Here is a 21,535-nt window from a genome sequence, read left to right as displayed (position 1 = left end):
GTGACAGGGTTCATATATATTAGTGAAACGGAGCAAATGGAAACTAACCAGCACTGGGACTTCTCTGGTGGTCCAGAGGTTAAGACTCTGAGCTTCCAATGCAGGGGGTTTGGGTTCGAGCCCTGGTTTGGGAACTAAGATCCCATGTGCTGCACAGCTCGACCATAAATAAGTAAATAAATCCATGCCCCCCTAGATAATTGATTAATTAATGCCTCTAGATAATAAATTCAAGCCCCAAATAATAAATAAATTCCTGTCTCTAGATAATAAATAAATAAATAAAATCAAGCCCCTAGATAATAAATAAATGAATTTGTGCCTCCAGATAATAAATAAATAAATTCTTCTCTCCAGATAGCAAATAAATAAATCCATGCCCCCAGATAATTAACTAATTAATTAATTAATCCCCCAGATAATAAGTAAATGAATTCATGCCTCCAGATATTAAATAAATGCATGCCTCCAGATAGCTAATTAATTACCTCATTCCCCAAGATAGTAAATAAATTCATGCCCCCAGCCTAGACCTACAGAATAGGGATATGGGATGAGAAGTAACTAGAGAATCTCCAGTGAAGCCCTGGGTTCTACAGCCAGTCTTCCTCATCCCCATTGTGTTACATTGTCCCCATTTCCCCTCAGATGCTGGAATAAATTGCCCTGAACAGCTCAGTGGTCCCCTTCTCTGCCAACTAATGCAAGATGAGGAGACCCAGATGCCTACAGGATGATCTCAGCGTGGGGTGGGGGGTGGGAGGGAGGCTCAAGAGGGAGGATATATATATATATATGAATATAATATATATATACACACACATATATAGTTAGGACTGATTCACGTTGTACAGCAGAAACCAATATAACATTGCAAAGCAATTATCCTCCAGCCAAAAAATAAAAATTAAATTATAAGAAAACATAGCAACCTTAGGATGCACCCAGTACATGCAGCAGAGTGGTACACACGAAGATGCTACACATTGCTCAAAACCCCAAAGAGGTTCATAAACCACTGAGCCTCTTTCTTCATAGTGGATGGCACAAGGAAGCCAGGTTTCTCACCTAAGAGGGGATATCCCAACATGCCCCCAGCCGCTGGAACCCAAGAAATTTCTGCAATATGGAGGGCACATGCAGAGGCCCCACACTGACCTTGGCGGTGCCTGCTACCCATCGAGTCTTCCAGACACAGGGTGATGGCAGAAACTAGAGACAGGGCTGCCATCCTTACTGCCCGGCCACTGAGCACCCCCTCTGCACCAGAACAGAGAAGAGAGGTGCCTGGGGGTCCCTGCCTTCAAACGGGGGGTGGAGAGAAAGACAGACACATGGCTGCTGAAGACTTTCCATGTTAAACTAGAGCACACACTTGAAGCCAAGTCATGAGAAACCCGAAAGGAGATCTTCTATTCAGATCAGAAGGGCTAGTGTTGAATGTGGCCTGAAAGATTGCTCCAGGGAGTGGGCTTTAAGAGACAGCAGGATCTGTGCGAACAAATCATTTCCCCATGGAAGCAGCATAAGCGAATTTTATTTGGAACGAAAATTTTCATTTTAAGAAGTAAGAGATATATTCACTTGTTCATTTTAATTATCGTTAGTATACATTGGAGATGAGCTTCCCAGGGGGCTCCGTGGTAAAGAATCCTCCTGCCAGTCCATAGGGGTTTGCTCTCACCTTCTGGCACGCCCATGTGCACTCCACTCAGCAGAGGCAGTTAGCACCATGTCATCAGCACAGCACGACTGAGCACAAGCATCAGTATAGCAGCCATTCGTGAGGCGCAGTGGGTTGACAAGATGATCGGGGTCCCACACAATACAACAAAGAAGAGCGGGCAAACCCTGGAGGGAATACAATTAAGGTGTGCCACCACCTCCTGCCTGACGAAGGTGACTCTTTTTATTATCTTTATTGATCGGGATGCAGCAGAAAGTACTTTCTGGTACAGTGGTTCTCAAACTTTAGCGTGCATCAAAATCACTTGGAAAGTTTGTTCTAACACAGTTTCTGGACTCCAACCCCAGAGTGTTTAATTCAGTGGATCTTGTTGTCTGTCCTTTAATTTGTTAAACAAAGTACTATAAATTTTTTTGGGGGGGGTTGTTTACTTTTTAAAGTATAGTTGATTTGCTATGTTGTGTTCATTTCTGCTGTACAGCAAAATAGAAGTCCTATAATTTGCATTTTTAACAAGTTTCAAGGTCCTTGCCTCAGCTAAGAGACTTTATTGACACACACAATTACCTGGCATTGCACGGTTCCCTGGCACCGCAGCTCTGCAAGCCAGACCTTCGTCTGTCCTACAGCCGAGGAAAGTCACTTTACCACTGCATGCATGCCTTCTGCTTCTCCATCTGACACTCCAGTCATGAATTCAAGACTTGGAGTTTATCTTCCTCTTTCTGCAAACTCTTCAGGGCAATCAAGAGCAGCCCACCCATCCTAGAATCCGTGTAATCATCACTATTCCCCTAGCAACTAAGGGCCAGTGATTTTTCAAAGAATATTTGTTCATCTATTTAGCTGTGCCAGGTCTTATTGCTGCACACGGGGTCTTCAGTCTTCACTGTGGCGTGTGGAATCTTTAGTTGTGGCTTGTGTGATCTGGTTTCCTGACCAGGGATCGAACGTGGGCTCCCTGCATTTGGAGCACAGAGCCTTAGCCAGGGGACCACTAGGGAAGTCCCACCAATAACTCTTCTCCTAGTGTTTTACTCTCAACCTGCACTCCATCCTATGCCAACACTGATAATACGCCAATAACTGATAGCATTACACAATATAGAATATTTATGTCCTGCCCCCCCCCCAGTCAGGAGGTTACTCTGTGGTCATCTAATATGCAAGAAACCCAGTTCCAGCATGTTATTTTCAGAGCCTGTTTCCTGACGCCACTCCTGGTACCAATGGCTTTATTAGTCAGGAAGCAACTGAAGAGGGTTTGATTGATTGAAGAGGGTCTAATTTAGGGACTATTTTCGAAAATGTAGGCAGGGTTTAAAAATGCAACACAAATGAACATATCTACAAAACAGAAACAGACTTGCAGACATAGAGAACAGGCTTGTGGTTGCCAAGAATCTCTCTTGTGGGAGAGAGAATAGGGGAGGGAAGAGCTGGGAGTTTGGGATTAGCAGGTGCAAACTAAAATCTATAGGATGGATAAGCAAAAAGGTCCTACTGTATAGCACAGGGAACTATACTCAGTAGATTGTAATAAATCAGGATGAAAAACAATATATATATACACACACATGTATATGTGTAACAGTCACTTTGCTATACAGCAGAAATTAAACACAACCTGGTAAACCAACTATTTTTCAATAAAAAATGTTGAAAATATAAATAAAAGAGAGAGAGAAAGGATGGTGGCTAGTTCAGGGTTGATGACCACGAGAAGCCACTGGCAGCTCTTGCTTAGGGAAGGAACAGTGGAACCAGAAACAAGCAAATGTTATTGAGCCACAGGTAGGCAGGGAGATGCTGGCACAGAGCCACCCAAACCCTAGCCCAGCAGGGAAGGAGTGAGGGGCGTGGGTGCCCCTGCCTTCTTTCTCCTCTTACATTCCACCCTCAGCCTGTGCCCCCTTGACCAAAGCCCAGGCAGAAGCCAGAGGGCGGGCGCCTGGGTGACGTCATCCATGGAGGTCTTCCTCCTCCCAAGACACAGCAGGACAGGGAAGGATGACCAGCAGGGCTGGAGGAACAGAGGGAGAGGAACCTGCATGGAGCCCCGGATGCTCTTCCTGCCAGCAGATCGTAGGCATGGCCCAGCGAGAGCTTCTGAACCAACTTTCAAACTGTAACTATCTGGGAGAGGGGATCAGTGTCAGTCACTGATGCCTCTCAGGCTTCTTATGACGTTTGGTCCACTCTCTCTCCTCCCTTCTGCACCAAGAACAGGGTGACCTCACTAGGTTCTGTTGTGCTCACTGCTCCAAGAAAAGGGGTGTCCTCTGGCCTAATACAGTCATTAAGAGGGACCAGGGAACTCAGAATCCTTCAGCCTGACTACACAGAGAAGCAGCTGATTAATCCACGCCTCCTCCCAGTAATTATACTCCTCCCCTAGGGGTCATGTATCATATCGTTTGATAGCATGTAGAATCTCCAGCTACCTTCTACTGTCGTAAAATATTGTAGTGCTAAATCTGGTTTTTGCATTCTTGTATTGTTTCTGTGGGGGTTCCCAGGCGGCTCAGTGGTAAAGAATCCACCTGCAAATGCAGGAGATGAGTGTTTGATCCCTGGGTCAGGAAGATCCCCTGGAAAAGGGAATGGCTACCCATTCCAGTATTCCTGGAAGGGAAATCCCATGGACAGAGGAGCCTGGCAGGCTACAGTTTATGGCATCACAAATGAGTCAGCATGACTGAGCAACTAAACAACAACAAATATTACAAGTCAGCCCCATTTCATATCAGTCAGTCCATTAAGCGGGGAAACATTGGGTGTCACCTTGAAGATGGAATGGGGACTCTGGCTTCCTATGAACAGACACTAAGGAAAGCATGACTCCACAGGGCTGTGATGGGATGACACCCACAGGGCTGAAACTTGGACTACATCAGGAGTGCTGCAGTGACCACCCTTAAACACACGGTTTTTTCTTTCTCTGCTCTGCTCAGATACTCAGTCGTGTCCAGCTCTCTGTGACCTCATGGACTGTAGCCCAACAGGCTCCTCTGTCCATGGGATTTCCCAGACAAGAATACTGGAGTGAGTTGCCACTCCCTTCTCCAGAAGATCTTCTTGACCCAGAGATCAAACCCAAATCTCATCTCCTGCATTGGCAGCTGGATTCTTTACCACTGCACCACCTGGGAAGCCCTTTTCCTTCTCTTGGATTACCAAATGCAGCTGTAATATAACTTGGAAGAGCTTCATACTGAGCTCATAGTGATGAGATGGGTAACTTTGTGATGCAATGCCACGCATGTTTATGAGCAGCTACTGTGCTGGGTTTCCCTGGTGGCTCAGTGATAAAGAACCCGCCTGCCAATGCAGAAGATGCAGGCTTGAATCCTGGGTCAGGAAGATCCCCTGGAGGAGGGCATGGCAAGCTGTTCCAGTACTCTTGCCTGGGAAATCCCATCGACAGAGGAGCAGTGGGCTATAGTCCATGGGGCCGCAAAGAGTCTGACACAACTGAAGTCATTAAACAACAACCTGTGTAAAGGGGTTTGAACACAAAGTCAAGCACAACCCTGCCTTGAGAAGTTAACTTCCAAGGATCAAAATCAAGGTTCCAACCACTGTTTCAAAATTAGCCCTAGATGTCCAAACCTGTGGAGTCGTCTCCGTTCTACCACTCTCTAGTTATGTGAAATGAACAAGTCTCTTCATCTAAAGGTTTTTTTGATGTGGACCATTTTCAAGGTCTTCGTTGAATTTGCTGCAATATTGCTTCTGTTTCATGTTTTTGTCTTTTTGGCCATAAGGCATGTGGGATCCTCATTCCCCAACCAGGGATCAAACCCACACCCCTTCATTGGAAGAAGTCTTAACCACAGACCACCAGGGAAGTCCTCAAGTGTCTTCATTTACACAAAAAGATATCTGAGACAGTGTGGGTAAAGGCACAATATTGCCTGTAGGCCTGGGGAGGAGGTAGGCTTTCCCTGGGATCCATGCTCCAGAGGGCCTCTCACAAACACACACACAAATGAATGTACTCAAGAGCACATGGGGGGACTTCACTGGCGGTCCAGTGGTTAAGGCTCTGCGCTTTCACTGCAGGGGACAATAGTTCCATCCCTGGTCGGGGAACTGATTTCACATGCCAAGTGGTGTGGCCAGAAAGTGAAAAAAAAAAAAAAAAAAAAAGAACACATGGGCCCCTATCTCCTTGGGACTCAAGCCCCAGGGAAACATCTCTTCACACCTCCGGGTTATGCCCTCAAAACAAGAGCGCCGTGTGAATGCCACACAGCTGTGTGGTGGGTCAGTGCCAGCGCTCTCGATGGACACTTCCGCCCTCCTGCAGGGGGCGCAGGGCAGCAGAAGCACTGTGGAAAGAGAATCTGATGGTCATTAATGACTTCCTACAGCATGAATGCAGCTGGTGATTGCCCAGCGTCATTTCTCAGTCCTACCCTAACTTCATTTCCTTGTTTTTCAATGTGTGGTTCTGACGTGGCATCCACAACAGTTGCACATGGCAATTAGGGCTCATTTTGCAATGTCACCTAATTCATATTAATTTATATAAAATAAACAGAGAGTGATACTAACTCTTTACTTTGCAACCAGATGACCCTGAACACTAGGATTGTAAATAGTTTTATTTTTATAACAGGTATTTAGTAGGATTTAATTGAATTAAAAATAAATTTAAACATTTCAACTTGATTTAAATAAATTTGATGTTAATGTTCTTTAATTATAATTTGTATCTTACCTTTTAATTTTAACAGATAATTTTGAATGTCAAAGAAAAATTATTGAAGCCTTCCCTGGTGGTCCAGTGGTTAAGACTTCTCCTTCCAATGAAGGAGCTGCGGGTTCAATCCCTGGTCAGGGAGCTAAGATTCCACATGCCTCAGGTCCAAAGAACCAAAGCATGAAACACACGCTTTATTGTAACAAATTCAATAAAGACTTTAATATGGTCCCCATCAAAAAATCTTTTAAAAAAGAATAACTGGAAATTAATATAAATGTTTCCATTTTTAACATTAAGGTGTTGAAAATATTTACATTTCATACACTTTGAGTGTAACTTAATTTACTGTATCATTTATATTAGTCTGTCAATAAAACCCAAATTATGTGAATAGCTTAAGAGAGTATAACTAGTGATTCTAATGAAATTAAGGCAAGAAAAACTAACTTAAATAATAAAATTTTATTTTAAAAATATTGATATAGCAATTCATGAATTCATACATCTTTAGTGCTCATCCCACAGTCGCCATCTCATTAATATTCTTCAAGGGCAATGATAATTATATTCATTTATCGTTGATATTTGGTGAATTTTCAATCATATAAAAACCATAGCTTCGCAAATATTTTTGTTTTGTAATTATGAAAACATGTAGGCCAAGGGAGAAGAATAAAGAGTATTTAATAGTTTGTGGCTTCACTCATTTCTCTTAAATACTGAGACATAAGTGAATCTCCACGTATATTCTTGGCCAGGCAGAGGTGGACCTATGAATACAATCTGTCTAAGCTTAGGTCAGAAAAGAATTTCCAGACACAGAGCATTTCAGAAAGAAGCGAGTTTATTAAGAACAAAGAGCAGAGATGATGTGAGCTCTGCAAGCACAGCAGGCTGACCTCCTGACAGGCCAGGGAGACCCCACGGGATGCTGTTAGAACGGCGGGCTGGCTCAAGGGAGAGCCGGCCATTTTCATGGGTCAGTAGCCAACTTTTATAGTCTCAAGACAAGGAAAATTCCTGCTGGAAGGGTGGCATTAGGTGATTGGTTAGGGTGGGTATTTTTACCAGTCAGGGAGCTAGCCGGTAAGGATCAGGGCGACTCACGGCAACCTTGGCTAGGGGGTTCAGTCAGTTCCAGAGATGACCTTGGTGCTGGGCTCCATGTCTGTGGCCTTGGTATAAGACCTCGCACCTGTGACCTTGGGATAGGACTCCACAAATGTTCTGTGTGTCAACTTGGCTGAGCCATAGTACCCAGAAATTTGGTCCAGTATTAGTCTAGATGTGGCTGTGAAAGTATTTTTCATATGAGATTAACACTGAAGTCAGTGACTTTTGAGTAAAGCAGATTACCCTCTCTAATATGGGTGGGCCTCATCTAGTCAGCTGAAGCCTCAAGAGAAGAAGGCCTGCTCTCCCTGGAAGAGGAGGGACTCTGCAGGGGATACCTTCAGACTCACACTGCAGCTCTTCCCTGAGGCTTGGGCTGCCCAACCCACCCTTACCCTGCAGATTTTGGACTTTCCACAATCACACATGTGCACGCTAAGTTGCTTCAGTTGTGCCCAACTCTTTGCGATCCTATGGACCCACTAGGCTTCTCTGTCCATGGGATTCTCCAGGCAAGAATCCTGGAGTAGGTTGTCATGCCCTACTCCAGGGCATCTTCATGACCCAGGGATCAAACCCATGTCTCGTCTGTCTCCTGCGTTGGTACGCAGGTGCTTTACCAACAGTGCCACCTGGGAAGGCCAATCACCTGAGCCAGTTCCTTGAAATAAACCTCTCTCCCTATAAATCTCCTGTAGGTTCTGTTTCTTTGGAGAATTCTTCACCAATACAAGTGTCATTATTTTCCCATATTCCGGAAAATACCAGGAGGCCCAGGATGTCTGATGAAAAACATCAGAACCTCACTCTCACTAATAAAAACCAAAAAACAAGTTAAAGAATGCCTCTCAAGGAAGCAGTACACACCTTGACCCACCAAGTCAAACCAAGAACACAAGGACTTCCTGGTAGTCCAGTGGTTAAGACTCCAAGCTTCCAATGCAGGGGGCATGGGTTCAGTCCCTGCGATGGGAAATTCTGCATGCCTATGGTGTGGCTGTAAAAAAAAAAAAAAAAAAGCAAACAAACGAAATAACAGAACAAAAACAAACCAAGAACATGAGTAGGCATTGTGCACAGCCATGCCAGGCTCAGAGCATGAAGACGGAGCACAACAGCTTTATTACTGAGTGAAGAACCAGGCCCACAGCCACAGTGGGGGCCCCCTGGTCCCCCCAGGGAGGTGTAGGGGGCGGTGTGCCAGTCTGGTGTTTCTGGGAGAGCAGAGAGGACCTCAGGCGACCGAGAGGGCAGGCAGCACTTTCCCCGCACACTGGCCGAAGCCAATGCGGTACCCATCCCCCTGGCAGTGCCCTGCAACAGAGAGAGGACAGGGGGTCAGCCACAGAGCCGCCAAGCTCAGGGAACCAACGCCCAGGCAGCCACAGCACTGGTCAGCACACGGCTGGGCCCAGGGCAGAAAGGCACCATCAGGATGATAAATAGGTATATTCGACAGAAAACTACCCTCCCCAGGACCTGGGCAGAACACCAGGATGGAACTCCAGGCCCATCCCAGTGTGGGGACCCCAGAAAGTAGTGCAAGGATGGAGCGATGGCTCTCCTGAGAGGTGAAGGAAGAAACAGAGGTCAACTCGCCCTATGTGAGTCTGAGTTCAAATCCTAATTAGGTCTGCTAATTAGCCTGAGGCCAGGGTTCAAAGTCTGGCTCCTCTACCTACTTGGGTCTCCTGGGAACTCAGTTTCCACATCTGTGAAATGGATCTAATGATAGTACCCACTGAGCAAGACTATTCCAAAGATGACGTGAGTTAATACACAGAGAACTCCCAGAAGTACTTGGCCCAGGGCGAATGCTCAATGTCAGCTACTAGGAGAATTATAAGCTGGGGTCTGGGGGCAGGTGTTTAACCTCTGAGTTCAGTTACTCCCTTGTCTACAAATGGGAACAGCAATCCTTTCCTCTCGGCGTGGTGAGGATTTAATGACGCACTTGGGTGAAGCCCCAGCATGACACCTCTCCCAGAGCAGATGTTTAACAAATTCAATCAATTCCAGAAAGGCAGACAGCAGGAGGCCCTTGTCCCTGTACCTGAGAAGGGTCCGTTCAGCAGGAGCTGCCCAACTAATATGACTTAGAGTAGAAAACTCTATGAGGTGCTGGGAGAGCAGTGCGGAGGACACAGGAGAATAAAGGAGGGAGCTCGCTGCTGGTGGGAACCCCACCTGAGTGGGGGCTTGATGGGTGGGTAGGAGTTCGCCAGGAGGGGGACAATGTAAAGGACATGCTCAACAGAGGAAATAGCATGAGATCGAAGGCAGCCTGGGGAGATGGGTCAGCTCAGTTCAGTTCAGTTACTCAGTCACGTCTGACTCTCTGCAACCCCATGAACCGCAGCATGCCAGGCCTCCCTGTCCATCACCAACTCCCGGAGTCCACCCAAATCCATGTCCATCAAGTCGGTGATGCCATCCAACCATCTCATCCTCTGCCGTTCCCTTCTCCTCATGCCCTCAATCTTTCCCAGCATCAGAGTCTTTTCCAATGAGTCAGTTCTTTGCATCAGGTGACCAAAGTATTGGAGTTTCAGCTTCAACATCAGTCCTTCCAACAAACACCCAGGACTGATCTCCATTAGGATGGACTGGTTTGATCTCCTTGAAGTCCAAGGGACTCTCAAGAGTCTTCTCCAACACTACAGTTCAAAAGCGTCAATTCTTCGGAGCTCAGCTTTCTTCATAGTCCAACTCTCATACCCATAGATGACCACTGGAAAAACCATAGCCTTGACTAGACAGACCTTTGTTGGCAAAGAAATGTCTCTGCTTTTTAATATGCTATCTCGGTTGGTCATAACTTTCCTTCCAAGGAGTAAGCGTCTTTTGATTTCATGGCTGCAATCACCATCTGCAGTGATTTTGGAGCCCTCCAAAATAAAGTCTGACACTGTTTCCACTGTTTCCCCATCTATTTGCCCTGAAGTGATGGGACCAGATACCATGATCTTCGTTTTCTGAATGTTGAGCTTTAAGTCAACTTTTTCACTCTCCTCTTTCACTTCCATCAAGAGGCTTTTTAGCTCCTCTTCACTTTCTGCCATAAGGGTGGTGTCATCTGCATATCTGAAGTTATTGATATTTCTCCTAGCAGTCTTGATTCCAGCTTGTGCTTTCTCCAGCCCAGCATTTCTTATAATGTACTCTGCATTTAAGTTAAATAAGCAGAGTGACAATATACAGCCTCGATGTACTTCTTTTCCTATTTGGAACCAGTCTGTTGTTCCATGTCCAGTTCTAGCTGTTGCTTCCTGACCTGCATACAGATTTCTCAAGAGGCAGGTCAGGTGGTCTGGTATTCCCATCTCCTTCAGAATTTCCCACAGTTTATTGTGATCCACACAGTCAAGGCTTTGGCATAGTCAAGAAAGCAGAAATACATGTTTTTCTGGAACTCTCTTTCTTTTTCGATGATCCAGTGGATGTTGGCAATTTGATCTCTGGTTCCTCTGCCTTTTCTAAAACCAGCTTGAACATCTGGAAGTTCACAGTTCTCGTATTGCTGAAGCCTGGCTTGGAGAATTTCAAGCATTACTTTACTAGCGTGTGAGATGAGTGCAATTGTGCAGTAGTTTGAGCATTCTTTGGCATTGCCTTTCTTTGGGATTGGAATGAAAGGACATCCCCAAAAAGCCCTCCCAGTGAGTCTGGGCACAGTCTGCACAGCCACCTGTGCCCTGCTGACCCAGCCTGTCTCCTCCCACCTCCCGTCTCCTGCCTGGCCAGCCACCTCATCCTCCCTGTGTGGGCTACTCCCACTGCTGGCCTTCTCTGCGAAGATGGACAAGTGGACCCACAGCAATACCCCCAAACCTGTCCCTCACTGTCCCTGGCATCCCTGAGGACATCCTGGCCACCCCAGCACTATCCCCTAACACTCAGGGTCACTTTTGGTCCAGAGCAATATCCTTGCCTATTCTGTTGCTCAGTTTCATTATTTTTCCATCAGTCACTTTTGAATCTTGATGCTCAGAAACATTTGTGTCCCCAGGGGGTGGAAAAAAGCCTATTAAAGCCAAACCTGGCAGAAATGCATCAATCATCTATCAAGACAAGTCACTCCAAGAGGCAATATTTTTGAAGAGCCTTCTTCCTGGAGAGCTGCAGACACTGATGGAGTGTCTTTCTCCTCCCCACCCTCAACGCTGGGCACTGTCAGTCACATGGCTCCTTCTTGCCCGGGCACAACAGCACCAACCCTCCCAGCAAATGGCACTGCCTGCTTCCTTAAGCACAGATACACAATGACATCCTGGTAGGAGAGCCAGCCACTTCCTCCCCATCTTATAGCTGGAGGGCAGATGCTGAGCTGGGTTTCTGAACCTTAGTGACTAGTGACAGTTTGAGCTGGATGGATGATTCTCAAGGCAGGCTGTCCTGTGCACTTGGGATGTCTAGCAGCATCCCTGGCTGCCCTTCAGAGTCGGCCAAAACTGGCTCCAGATGATGCCAAATGTCCCCGAAAGACCATGCCCCTGAGGATGGAAGTGATGCTCTGCACCCTGGACTCTCTCTGGGCCCTCAGGCTGCTACTCTCCAGGCCAGGGAGGAGAAGCTGGGGGCAGGTGTATCCAGGCAGGGACCAGGGGCCCAGAGAGGCCAGAGAGTGAGGAAAGTCCACACCCAAGTCAGAGCGTGTCACCGAGACCTGGGCAGAGCGGGAAGGCAGCTCCCTGACCTCACTGAGTTAGGTTCCATCAACCGTGGACACAGAAGGGAAAAGTGTGCTCATCTCCTCTGGGATATCAGCCCAGTCATGCTGATCTCACTGGCTTTTTCCTGGAGACTGACCCTCTGCCTGGGGCTTCCCTGGTGGCCCAGATGGTAAAGAATCCACCTGCAATGCAGGAGACCTGGGTTTGATCCCTGAGTTGGGAAGATCCCTTGGAGAAGGAAATGGCAACCCACTCCAGTATTCTTGCCTGGAGAATCCCATGGACAGAGGAGCCTGGTGGGCTATAGTCCACGGGGTTGCAAAGAGTTGGATACGACTGAGTGGCTGAGCACAGCATAGACCCTCTGCCTGCTCCCCACTGCATCCCAAGGGGAACGAGTGTCCATAGTGACAGCTCAGTTTTCCAGCTTCCCAAAATGCCCCACCTGCCAAAGTATAATTTTTATTCTTGTTCCTGAGACTTCCATCCATCTATCTCCATTTTCCTCTTCTCTTTTTTACATTTTTTAAAAATTTTATTTATTTATTTTTGGCTGCACTGGATCTTTGCTGCTACAGGAGGGCTTTCTCTAGTTGTGGTGAGCAGGGGCTATTCTCTAGTTGGGGTGCCAGGGAGTCTCATTGCAGGGGCTTCTCTTTTGTGGAGTACAGGGTACTGCAATTAGAGAGTAGCTCCAGTTTGCAGAAACTAGAGAAAGCTTGCGCACAGGAGCAAAGACCCAGTGCAGTCATTAAAATAAATACATAAATAAAAATTTTAAAATAATATGCATTTAAAAAAGAAAAAAAAGAAGGGGTCAGGATGCTGGGCTTTCTCAAGAGTGGGTTCTGGAAAAAACATCAGTAATGATGAGGACAGAGGTGACAACTGTTGCCAATTTTAAGTGCTCACAAAGTAACGCGTGCCTTGTGAGGCTCTTCAGATGTTATCCAAAGGGTGAAGAACCGGGGTTCTGAAAACCAGCTACCTATATGGGAAATCTCTTCCTGACTTACTGGTTGCAAGATACGAGGCAAGTCATTTACCCATTGCTGGGCCTTTGTTTTCACATCTGTAAAATGGTGCTGCCGTGGTGGTGGAGCACAACCCCAGATGGGTGGGCCCTGTACCTCGAGGTTCACCATGGGAACCCCAGTGGGATCCATAGTCCCTGCCCCTGAGGGATTAAACTGGGTCATGTCAGCAAATATGGAAAACTCAGCAGTGATCACAGGACTGGAAAAGGTCAGTTTTCATTCCAATCCCAAAGAAAGGCAATGCCATAGAATGCTCAACTACCACACAATTGCACTCATCTCACATGCTAGTAAAGCAATGCTTGAAATTCTCCAAGCCAGGCTTCAGCAATACGAGAACTGTGAACTTCCAGATGTTCAAGCTGGTTTTAGAAAAGGCAGAGGAACCAGAGATCAAATTGCCAACATCCACTGGATCATCGAAAAAGAAAGAGAGTTCCAGAAAAACATGTATTTCTGCTTTCTTGACTATGCCAAAGCCTTTGACTGTGGATCACAATAAACTGTGGAAAATTCTTAAAGAGATGGGAATACCAGACCACCTGACCTGCCTCTTGAGAAACCTGTGTGCAGGTCAGGAAGCAACAGCTAGAACTGGACATGGAACAACAGACTGGTTCCAAATAGGAAAAGAAGTACATCGAGGCTGTATATTGTCACCCTGCTTATTTAACTTATATTCAGAGTACATCATGAGAAACGCTGGGCTGGAGGAAGCACAAGCTGGAATCAAGACTGCTAGGAGAAATATCAATAACCTCAGATATGCAGATGACACCACCCTTATGGCAGAAAGTGAAGAGGAACTAAAATGCCTCTTGATGGAAGTGAAAGAGGAGAGTGAAAAAATTGGCTTAAAGCTCAACATTCAGAAAACGAAGATCATGGCATCTGGTCCCATCACTTCATGGGAAATAGGTGGGGAAACAGTGGAAACAGTGTCAGACTTTATTTTGGGGGGCTCCAAAATCACTGCAGATGGTGATTGCAGCCATGAAATCAAAAGACGCTTACTCCTTGGAAGGAAAGTTATGACCAACCGAGATAGCATATTAAAAAGCAGAGACATTTCTTTGTCAACAAAGGTCTGTCTAGTCAAGGCTATGGTTTTTCCAGTGGTCATCTATGGATGTGAGAGTTGGACTATGAAGAAAGCTGAGCTCCGAAGAATTGATGCTTTTGAACTGTAGTGTTGGAGAAGACTCTTGAGAGTCCCTTGGATTGCAGGGAGATCCAACCAGTCCATCCTAAAGGAGATCAGTCCTGGGTATTCACTGGAAGGACTGATGTTGAAGCTGAAACTCCAATATTTCGGTCACCTGATGCGAAGAGCTGACTCATTGGAAAAGACCCTGATGCTGGGAAAGATTGAGGACAGGAGAAGGGGACGACAGAGGATAAGATGGTTGCATGGCATCACCGACTTGATGGACATGGATTTGGGTGAACTCTGGGAGTTGGTGATGGACAGGGAGGCCTGGCATGCTGCGGTTCATGGGGTCGCAAAGAGTCAGACACGACTGAGTGACTGAACTGAACTCATCTTTACAACCATGCTGTGAGACTAGGCACTGTATCCTTAGCTCCATTTTAAAGATGAGGAAACTGAGTCTCAGAAAGATTCAATAAACTGAGGAAGGTCCCAGGGCTGCTGGGGATGTGGGAGTCCAACCGGAATCTGTGTGACTCTGACCACGGTGGCGCCTTCCTCTCCAGCAATATTAAATGATAGGCATAACGGCCCCTCCAGGGGTAAGGGTGCCCTAACCTGCTTGGAATGTGCGTGCTCATATGCTCAGTCACGCCCAACTCTTTTGTATCTCCGTGGACTGTAGCCCTCCAGGCTCCTCTCTCCTTGGGGATTCTCCAGGCGAGAATGCTGGCATGGGTTGCGATGCCCTCCTCCAGGGCATCTTCCCAACCAAGGGATCAAACCTGCATCTCCTACATCTGCTGCATTAGCAGGCAGGCTCTTCACTACTAATGCCACCTGGGAAGCCCCTCAGAGTGGGCTGCTACAATTCTTATCACTAAATCAGTCAGGTAATAGGCACAAGGTCAAAGGGCACAAGGTCAGAAGGCACAGGGTCTCTGCACTGCGAAGTTCAGAATGTGAAACCTGCCATTATTTTATCACTTTGATCTGGGAGGAAGGAGACACTGAGCTGGACTTCCTTGGTCTTTTTGCTCCAGGAAGACTCTGATTTAAAGTTCTAGGCAGGGACTTCCCTGGTGGACCAATGGTTAAGATTTTGCACTTTTACTGCAGGGGACGCAGGTTTGATTCCTGGTCAGGGAACTAAGATCTCGCACGCCACATGGCTTGGCTAAAAGATTAAAAGTAAATAAAGCCAGTCCCTGGCAGGCAGGGCTGAGGTGAAGGCCAGAACAAGCAGACACAGAGCTGGGACTTCCCTGGTAGTTCAGTTGGTAAAGAATCCATCTGCAATGCAGAAGACCCCAGTATGATTCCTGAGTCAGGAAGATCCACTGGAGAAGGGATAGGCTACCCACTCCAGTATTTTGGGCTTCTCTGGTGACTCAGTTGGTAAAGAATCTGCCTGTAATGTGGGAGACCTGGGTTTGATCCCTGGGTTGGGAAGATCCCTTGGAGAAGGGAATGGCTACTCACTCCAGTATTCTGGCCTGCAGAAGTCCATGGACTGTATAGTCCATGGGGTCATAAAGAGTTGGACACGACTGAGCGACTTTCAATTCACTTCATTTCAGTCCCCGTCATGCAGGGCTGGGGTGAAGGCCAGAAGAAGCAGACAGAGCCAGGAAGGCTGGAGTGGAGACAGATGGGACAGATGGCTTCCCGGCAGACGGTGAGGACGGCTAGGAGGAGATGCCGCCGTGGGCCTGGCGCCAACCCTCACCTGTCATGATGACTTCATCCCCATCCAGCAGGAACTTCCTGGTGTGGCCGTTCCCCAGCTCTACAGCCCTTGTGCCCTTCCACGACAGCTCCAGCATGCAGCCGAAGCTCTCTGGCTCCTTCATAGCAAGAAGTGGAAGAAGTTGTCACAGGCATTTACATCATGGTATTTCCACCACGGTGGGTGGGTCAGATCTGGTGCAGACAGTGGTTAGCAAGGCGAGGGGTAGGGGTGAGGCCTGGGAAGGAGCAAGGGACCCCACAGCCCCTAGAGACCCTGCCTTGGTGGGAATCACCCTGGAAATGTCCTCAAGCCTGGGTACCCTACGTGCCCTGCCCACTTCATTCAGGACTTGGGTGTTGGGGGAATGCTGGACCAACCTGCCCAGGCCCATCCTGCCAGGCCCCTGCCCACTCTGGAGGCTGGGGCTTACCCAGATGCTGTTACACTTGGCCCCCCAACCCCACCCCCAGTAGGAAGAGACGTTCCATCAAAAATAGCCTGAGGTCTGGACCTTGCAGGAAGTGGCTAGTCCATGCACCAACCAAAGTCATCACCAAACGTTCACAGTGGGGGCGGTTAGCAGTGGGGCCACCTCATCCTGGAAGGATGTGCTGGGAGGTGGTGACAACCAGATACAACAGTGGCCCCCTGTGTCATTCTCAGTCCCCCCAGTAGACAAAGGCAGCCTCTCACCCCTATCCCAATCTCTTCTGCATTTGAAAAAGGAGCCCCTTCTGCACCCAGAGACGGATGAAGCTATGAGGTGGACAGGGTCGTAAGATATGCCTGCTCAAGCTGGACTCCCCTCTCGAGGGAGAACCCTCCAGTCTGTACAGGGAATAGTGATGCTCCACGCAGGCAGCTCCCAGGGGAACCAATCACATACTCACCGGCCCGCTGATGGTTCCAGAAGCCAAGAGGTCACCCGGCTGCAGGTTGCAGCCATTGGCAGAGTGGTGGGTGAGCTGCTGCAGCATTGTCCAGTACATGTACTGTGGGCGAGGACACAGAGATGGGGACGGGCAGGACAGGCTTCTCCTGAGCTGCCCCGAGCAGCCAGCCCCACTCACAGCAGCCCGCCCCAGGCTCTCTCCCAGTCCCTAGAGCAAGGACAAGTTGTCCTCCTGCACTTACCCTGTGACCTACCCCAGTTCTCTCCCTGCCCCTTCACCAGCTAGAGCCCCAGCTCCTAGGCTCCTTCTAGCCCAACCCTAACCCACCTTCTCCAAGAAACACTCCTGGAGTTGCAAACCTCAGACCCTCAATGTGTAGCATGCTCAGGAGTCCATAACCCCACTTTGTCCTGCAATCACCCGAGTCCTGAGTTGACAAGGTCTAGGTCCTCACTAGAGCAAAAGTGTCTCACTGGAACAGACACTGGGCAACAGAGCTGAACAACTCAAACAGAACCTCAGAGCAGCCTAAAGGATGAGGAGCACTACAGGAGGTCAGGCCTGGTGGGAAGGGACCAAGGACCACGTGCCCACCAAGCATCTCAGGGGCTGCACTCCTGTGCCTCAAGCCCACAGCTCCTCAGGTCTGCCCCTCCTAAAGCTACACACCCAGGAAAAGGAAACCTCAGAAATGGATTTTTGCACAAAAGCCCCCTTAAGCAGAACCCCCCATTCCTTCTTAGCAGCCCAGAATAAAGTTAAATTAAGAGGGAGACTAGAAGAAACCGGAATACATTGAATCAGAGGATGTTCAAATGGTCAGCAAGCCTATGACAGGATGCCCAGCTGCATTCGTCCTTATCGTTGTTCAGTCGCTCAGTCGTGTCTGATTCTTTGCAACCCCAGGGACTGCAGCACGCCAAGGCTTCCCTGTCCTCACTGTCTCCTGGAGTTTGCTCAGACTCATGTGCTTTGAGTCGGTGATGCCATCCAACCATCTCATCCTCTGCCGCCCCCTTCTCCTCCTGCCCTCGGTCTTTCCCAGCATTCCTCTTTAGGGAGGTGCAAAGCGAAATCACAATCCCCAGAACAGCTGAAATGAAAATGCCGGTGGCTCACCTGTTGACCAGGATGTGGAGCAGCCGAAATGCTCAGATGCTGCTCGTGGTGAGTGCAAATTGTAACAAGCCCTTTGGAAACGTGTCTGGAAGGACTCCTCAGCCAAGTATGGATATACACCCTCTATGACCCAGCACTTCTATCCCTGGGTATCCAGACATATGCACATTCATGCACCCAGAGACATGGACTAGACTGTTCCCGGTAGCTCTACCAAAAAAATGGAAACAACCCACCACACGCTGACCCATCATCACATCCCGACATGGATGTTTTTCTCCTGGTCCTGCCAGGAAGAAAGGCCTCCCTCGCCTCCAAAAGCAGTCTGCCCAGCCTCAAAGCTTACCTTAAAATTAGACCTGCATATGGTAGCTGCCTGGCTCATTCCTTCTCCTGTTGGGAAGACAAGTAACATTGACAAGAAGACTTAATTCCGTTAATCAAGGAGTGGGGATCCCACCTTGTAAGGGGCACTGTTTTGTGGCTTAGGCTTTCCATTGTCTAATATGACTCCGCCTAAAGAGTCTATGAACCAATAAGCTCATAGGGTAGGGTCTCAGAGCTGGGGGACTTCCACAGAGAAGTGCCAGGTGACAAACCGGACAGATTTAGTAGCAGACAGATTCAGTAACACACCCAAAGTCCCAGAGCTGGTCAGGGGAAGAACCAAGACTTGAACTTCAGCTGTAGCCTGCAAAGCTGGGCTCTCTCACTACTGATCCACTGGCCTTTAACTCAGCCCAGCCGAGCAGCCTCAGGGGTACACCCAGCTAGACACAGCCTCTGACCCCAGGGCAGTACCTTTCAGGGCAACAGAGAGGTTGATGTCGAATGTGTAGGGCTGGTCATGGCAGAGATACGGCAGGGGCTTGGGGTCCTGTGAGGGCAGAGGAACACAGAGGGGCTGGGTTGGCTGGCCGAGCTGGCCAGACTGTCCCCACAGCAGAGCAACTGGGCAGGAGGCCCTGAGAAGAAGGTGCGTCTCCTCTTTCCAGGACAGTGCCATGTCCCTGGACACTGGGGGTGAGGGTGGCAGAAGACAGGGTGGCCAGCAAAAGGTGCACAGTCCCCCTGGCGCTCCTGGCTCAGCGACACAGGCCACTGTGACAGCCAGACCGGAAGGTCTGTACTTTGTCCAAAAGCAGTGTCTCCCCAAGAGCCATCCGTGACTCCCTAGTGATCCATGAGCTAACGCGGGGCGACTTTATTTTCATGATTATGGGTTTCTTTTCATGACTGACTTGGTGGCTAGAGACATGGATAGGGACCTAGAAGTTCCTTTTCTAAATATACTATGTTTTCAAATGGAAGCTGCTTTAAAGAAAAGCATTCAGCCTGCATCCTTTGTAGATGCTTGCATACATTTATATCTAAGACAATTCTGTGGCTATTTTTGCAGTGTATGGATTTATTCTTTTTTAGCACTATTTGGGTTGCAACCATAAAATCTCAATATAAAGAACCCTTGTTGTCGTTTAATTGCTAAGTCATGACCAACTCTTTTGCAACCCCATGGACTATAGCCCACCAGGCTCCTCTGTCCATGGAATATCCCAGGTAAGAATACTGGAGTGGGTTGCCATTTCCTTCTCCAGGGGATCTTCCCAACCCAGGGATTGAACCCATATCTCTTGCATTGGTGGAGAGATTCACCGCTGAGCCACCAGGGAAGCCCAAAGAACCATTGTAGGGATGGGAAAATAAAACGAAAGAAAAAGAAAAGCATTCAGTAAGTCATCATTCACAAGTGGCAAGAATCCTGAAGGTTGCACTTTAACAGTATTTGGGAAGGACTGGTATATAAGGAGATAGAGCCCAAAGGTCTTTGGTGAGGGTGAGCGGTGCCTGTGAGCAAAGAGCTGGACCAGGGATAAAGCCTGGAGGGGACAAGGGATGTGACTGCGGGCCAGGCGGTCCTTGGAGGGTAGTACTCACTGAGGAGGGAGGAGACAGGTCTCAGAGACTGAAAAGGATGGGGAAGGAGATGCTGGCAGGAGCAGTGCAGGAGGGAGTAGGGGGTCCTGCCAGAGAGCCCAAAGAGCCTCACGAGGAGCTGGTCTGCAGGGAAAGACTCCCAGGGTTTCAGTACAGCTCCGTGAGAAGACAGCAGGCTGAGACATGTCCAGGGTGGGAGGAGAGGCCATGAGTGAGCAGGGTCAGATGTTCAGGGGAGCAGGAACGGGAATGAGGGAAGAGCAAGGCTGAGAGCTCAGCCCAGGCTGCCCCCACATGGAAGATAGAGTCCACTGGAGCACTGTAGGAGATAGACTGAGCCTGGTCACATGCCAGAAGCCAGGGGCAGAGTGTCTAGGAAGAGTAGGGGGCTGCCAAAGGGTCAAAAGAAGATCAAACCAGTCGATCCTAAAGGAAATCAACCCTGGGAATTCTCACTGGAAGGACCGATGCCAAAGCTGAAGCTCCAACACTTTGGCAACCTGATGCGGAGAACTGACTCATTGAAAAAGACCCTGATGCTGGGAAAGATTGAAGGCAGGAGGAGAAGGGGACGACAGAGGATGAGATGGTTGGATGGCATTACAGACTCGATGGGCATGAGTTTGAGCAAACTCCGGGAGATGGTGAAGGACAGGGAAGTCTGGGGTGCAGCAGTCCACAGGGTCGCAGAGTCGGACACAACTGAGCGACTGGACAACATCAAAGAGGTCCACATTGAAGAGGGCACAAGGCCACGGCGTCAGTCAAGGTCAAGCACACTTTGGTGGAGGTCACCGGTGGTGATGGGATGGAGGCAGCAGCAGCCTGTGGCAGCCTGAGGAGTGAGGACCAAGATCGGGAGTCGGGCCAGGACAGTGGTGCGGGGACCAGGAGGCTCCGCACCAGGAGGCCCTGTGGTCTGACTCCACGCTGCAGTCTGTCAGACGGCCTCCAGGGGGCGCCATCACGCAGAACACAACTTGGCGACCCGGGAGGTTGTGCAACGTGGCGATACTGGAAGGGACCCCTTCTCCTGCCAACTGGCCAATTCCTGTAGCCTCAGAGGATTCTAAAGATTACAAAACTCCATGTTTTTTCCCAGAACTGTGCAAGGAACAGGGAAAACACAAGGCAGAATGACTGGCGCCATGCTTGCCTAGAGGTCCGTGCAGTCAAGACCCCCCAGCACGTGGGCATGCTGGGGACACAGAGCTTACCCTCCAGACCCTCTCCAAGCTGGATGGGTAAACAGCTGGGAGGCACAGGGGCCCGGGTTTGGGACTTCTGACGGAGGGCGTCTTACCTGCTCCGGGTTGGGCACAGCAAAGGGCATGAGGGCATCCATGGGCACCACCCATGGAGAGATGGTGGTTCCAAAACTCTTCCCGAGGAACGGCCCAAGGGGGACGTACTCCCATTTCTGGATGTCTCGAGCTACAGGAGAGGGGACAAGCAGGGCTGACAGAAGCCGACGGGGCCACCGGC

The 21,535-nt window shown here is 48.7% G+C and overlaps 1 protein-coding gene across 3 annotated transcripts in view; it reads right to left on the bottom strand.

Annotated features, from left to right (window-relative positions):
• Positions 1 to 8,567: 8,567 nt before the first annotated feature.
• The window catches only part of FAH (fumarylacetoacetate hydrolase), a 32,606-nt gene continuing 19,638 nt past the window's right edge, over positions 8,568 to 21,535 (bottom strand). For 2 of the 3 annotated variants that reach the window (XM_069558995.1, XM_069558994.1), the window contains exons 9-14: positions 21,354 to 21,484; positions 18,917 to 18,992; positions 18,462 to 18,508; positions 16,994 to 17,095; positions 16,101 to 16,218; positions 8,568 to 8,825 (exon numbers count right to left, since the gene is read on the bottom strand). In XM_069558995.1, the coding sequence (XP_069415096.1) occupies positions 8,746 to 8,825; positions 16,101 to 16,218; positions 16,994 to 17,095; positions 18,462 to 18,508; positions 18,917 to 18,992; positions 21,354 to 21,484 (554 nt within the window). In that variant the 3' untranslated portion in view covers positions 8,568 to 8,745. The remainder of the gene's footprint in view (positions 8,826 to 16,100; positions 16,219 to 16,993; positions 17,096 to 18,461; positions 18,509 to 18,916; positions 18,993 to 21,353; positions 21,485 to 21,535) is intronic. The other variant, XM_069558996.1, reaches the window with a different exon arrangement.

Source organism: Ovis canadensis, chromosome 18 (genome assembly GCF_042477335.2).
Source record: "Ovis canadensis isolate MfBH-ARS-UI-01 breed Bighorn chromosome 18, ARS-UI_OviCan_v2, whole genome shotgun sequence".
Taxonomy (NCBI): Eukaryota; Metazoa; Chordata; class Mammalia; order Artiodactyla; family Bovidae; genus Ovis; species Ovis canadensis.
This window is presented reverse-complemented; position numbering and strand designations above follow the sequence as displayed.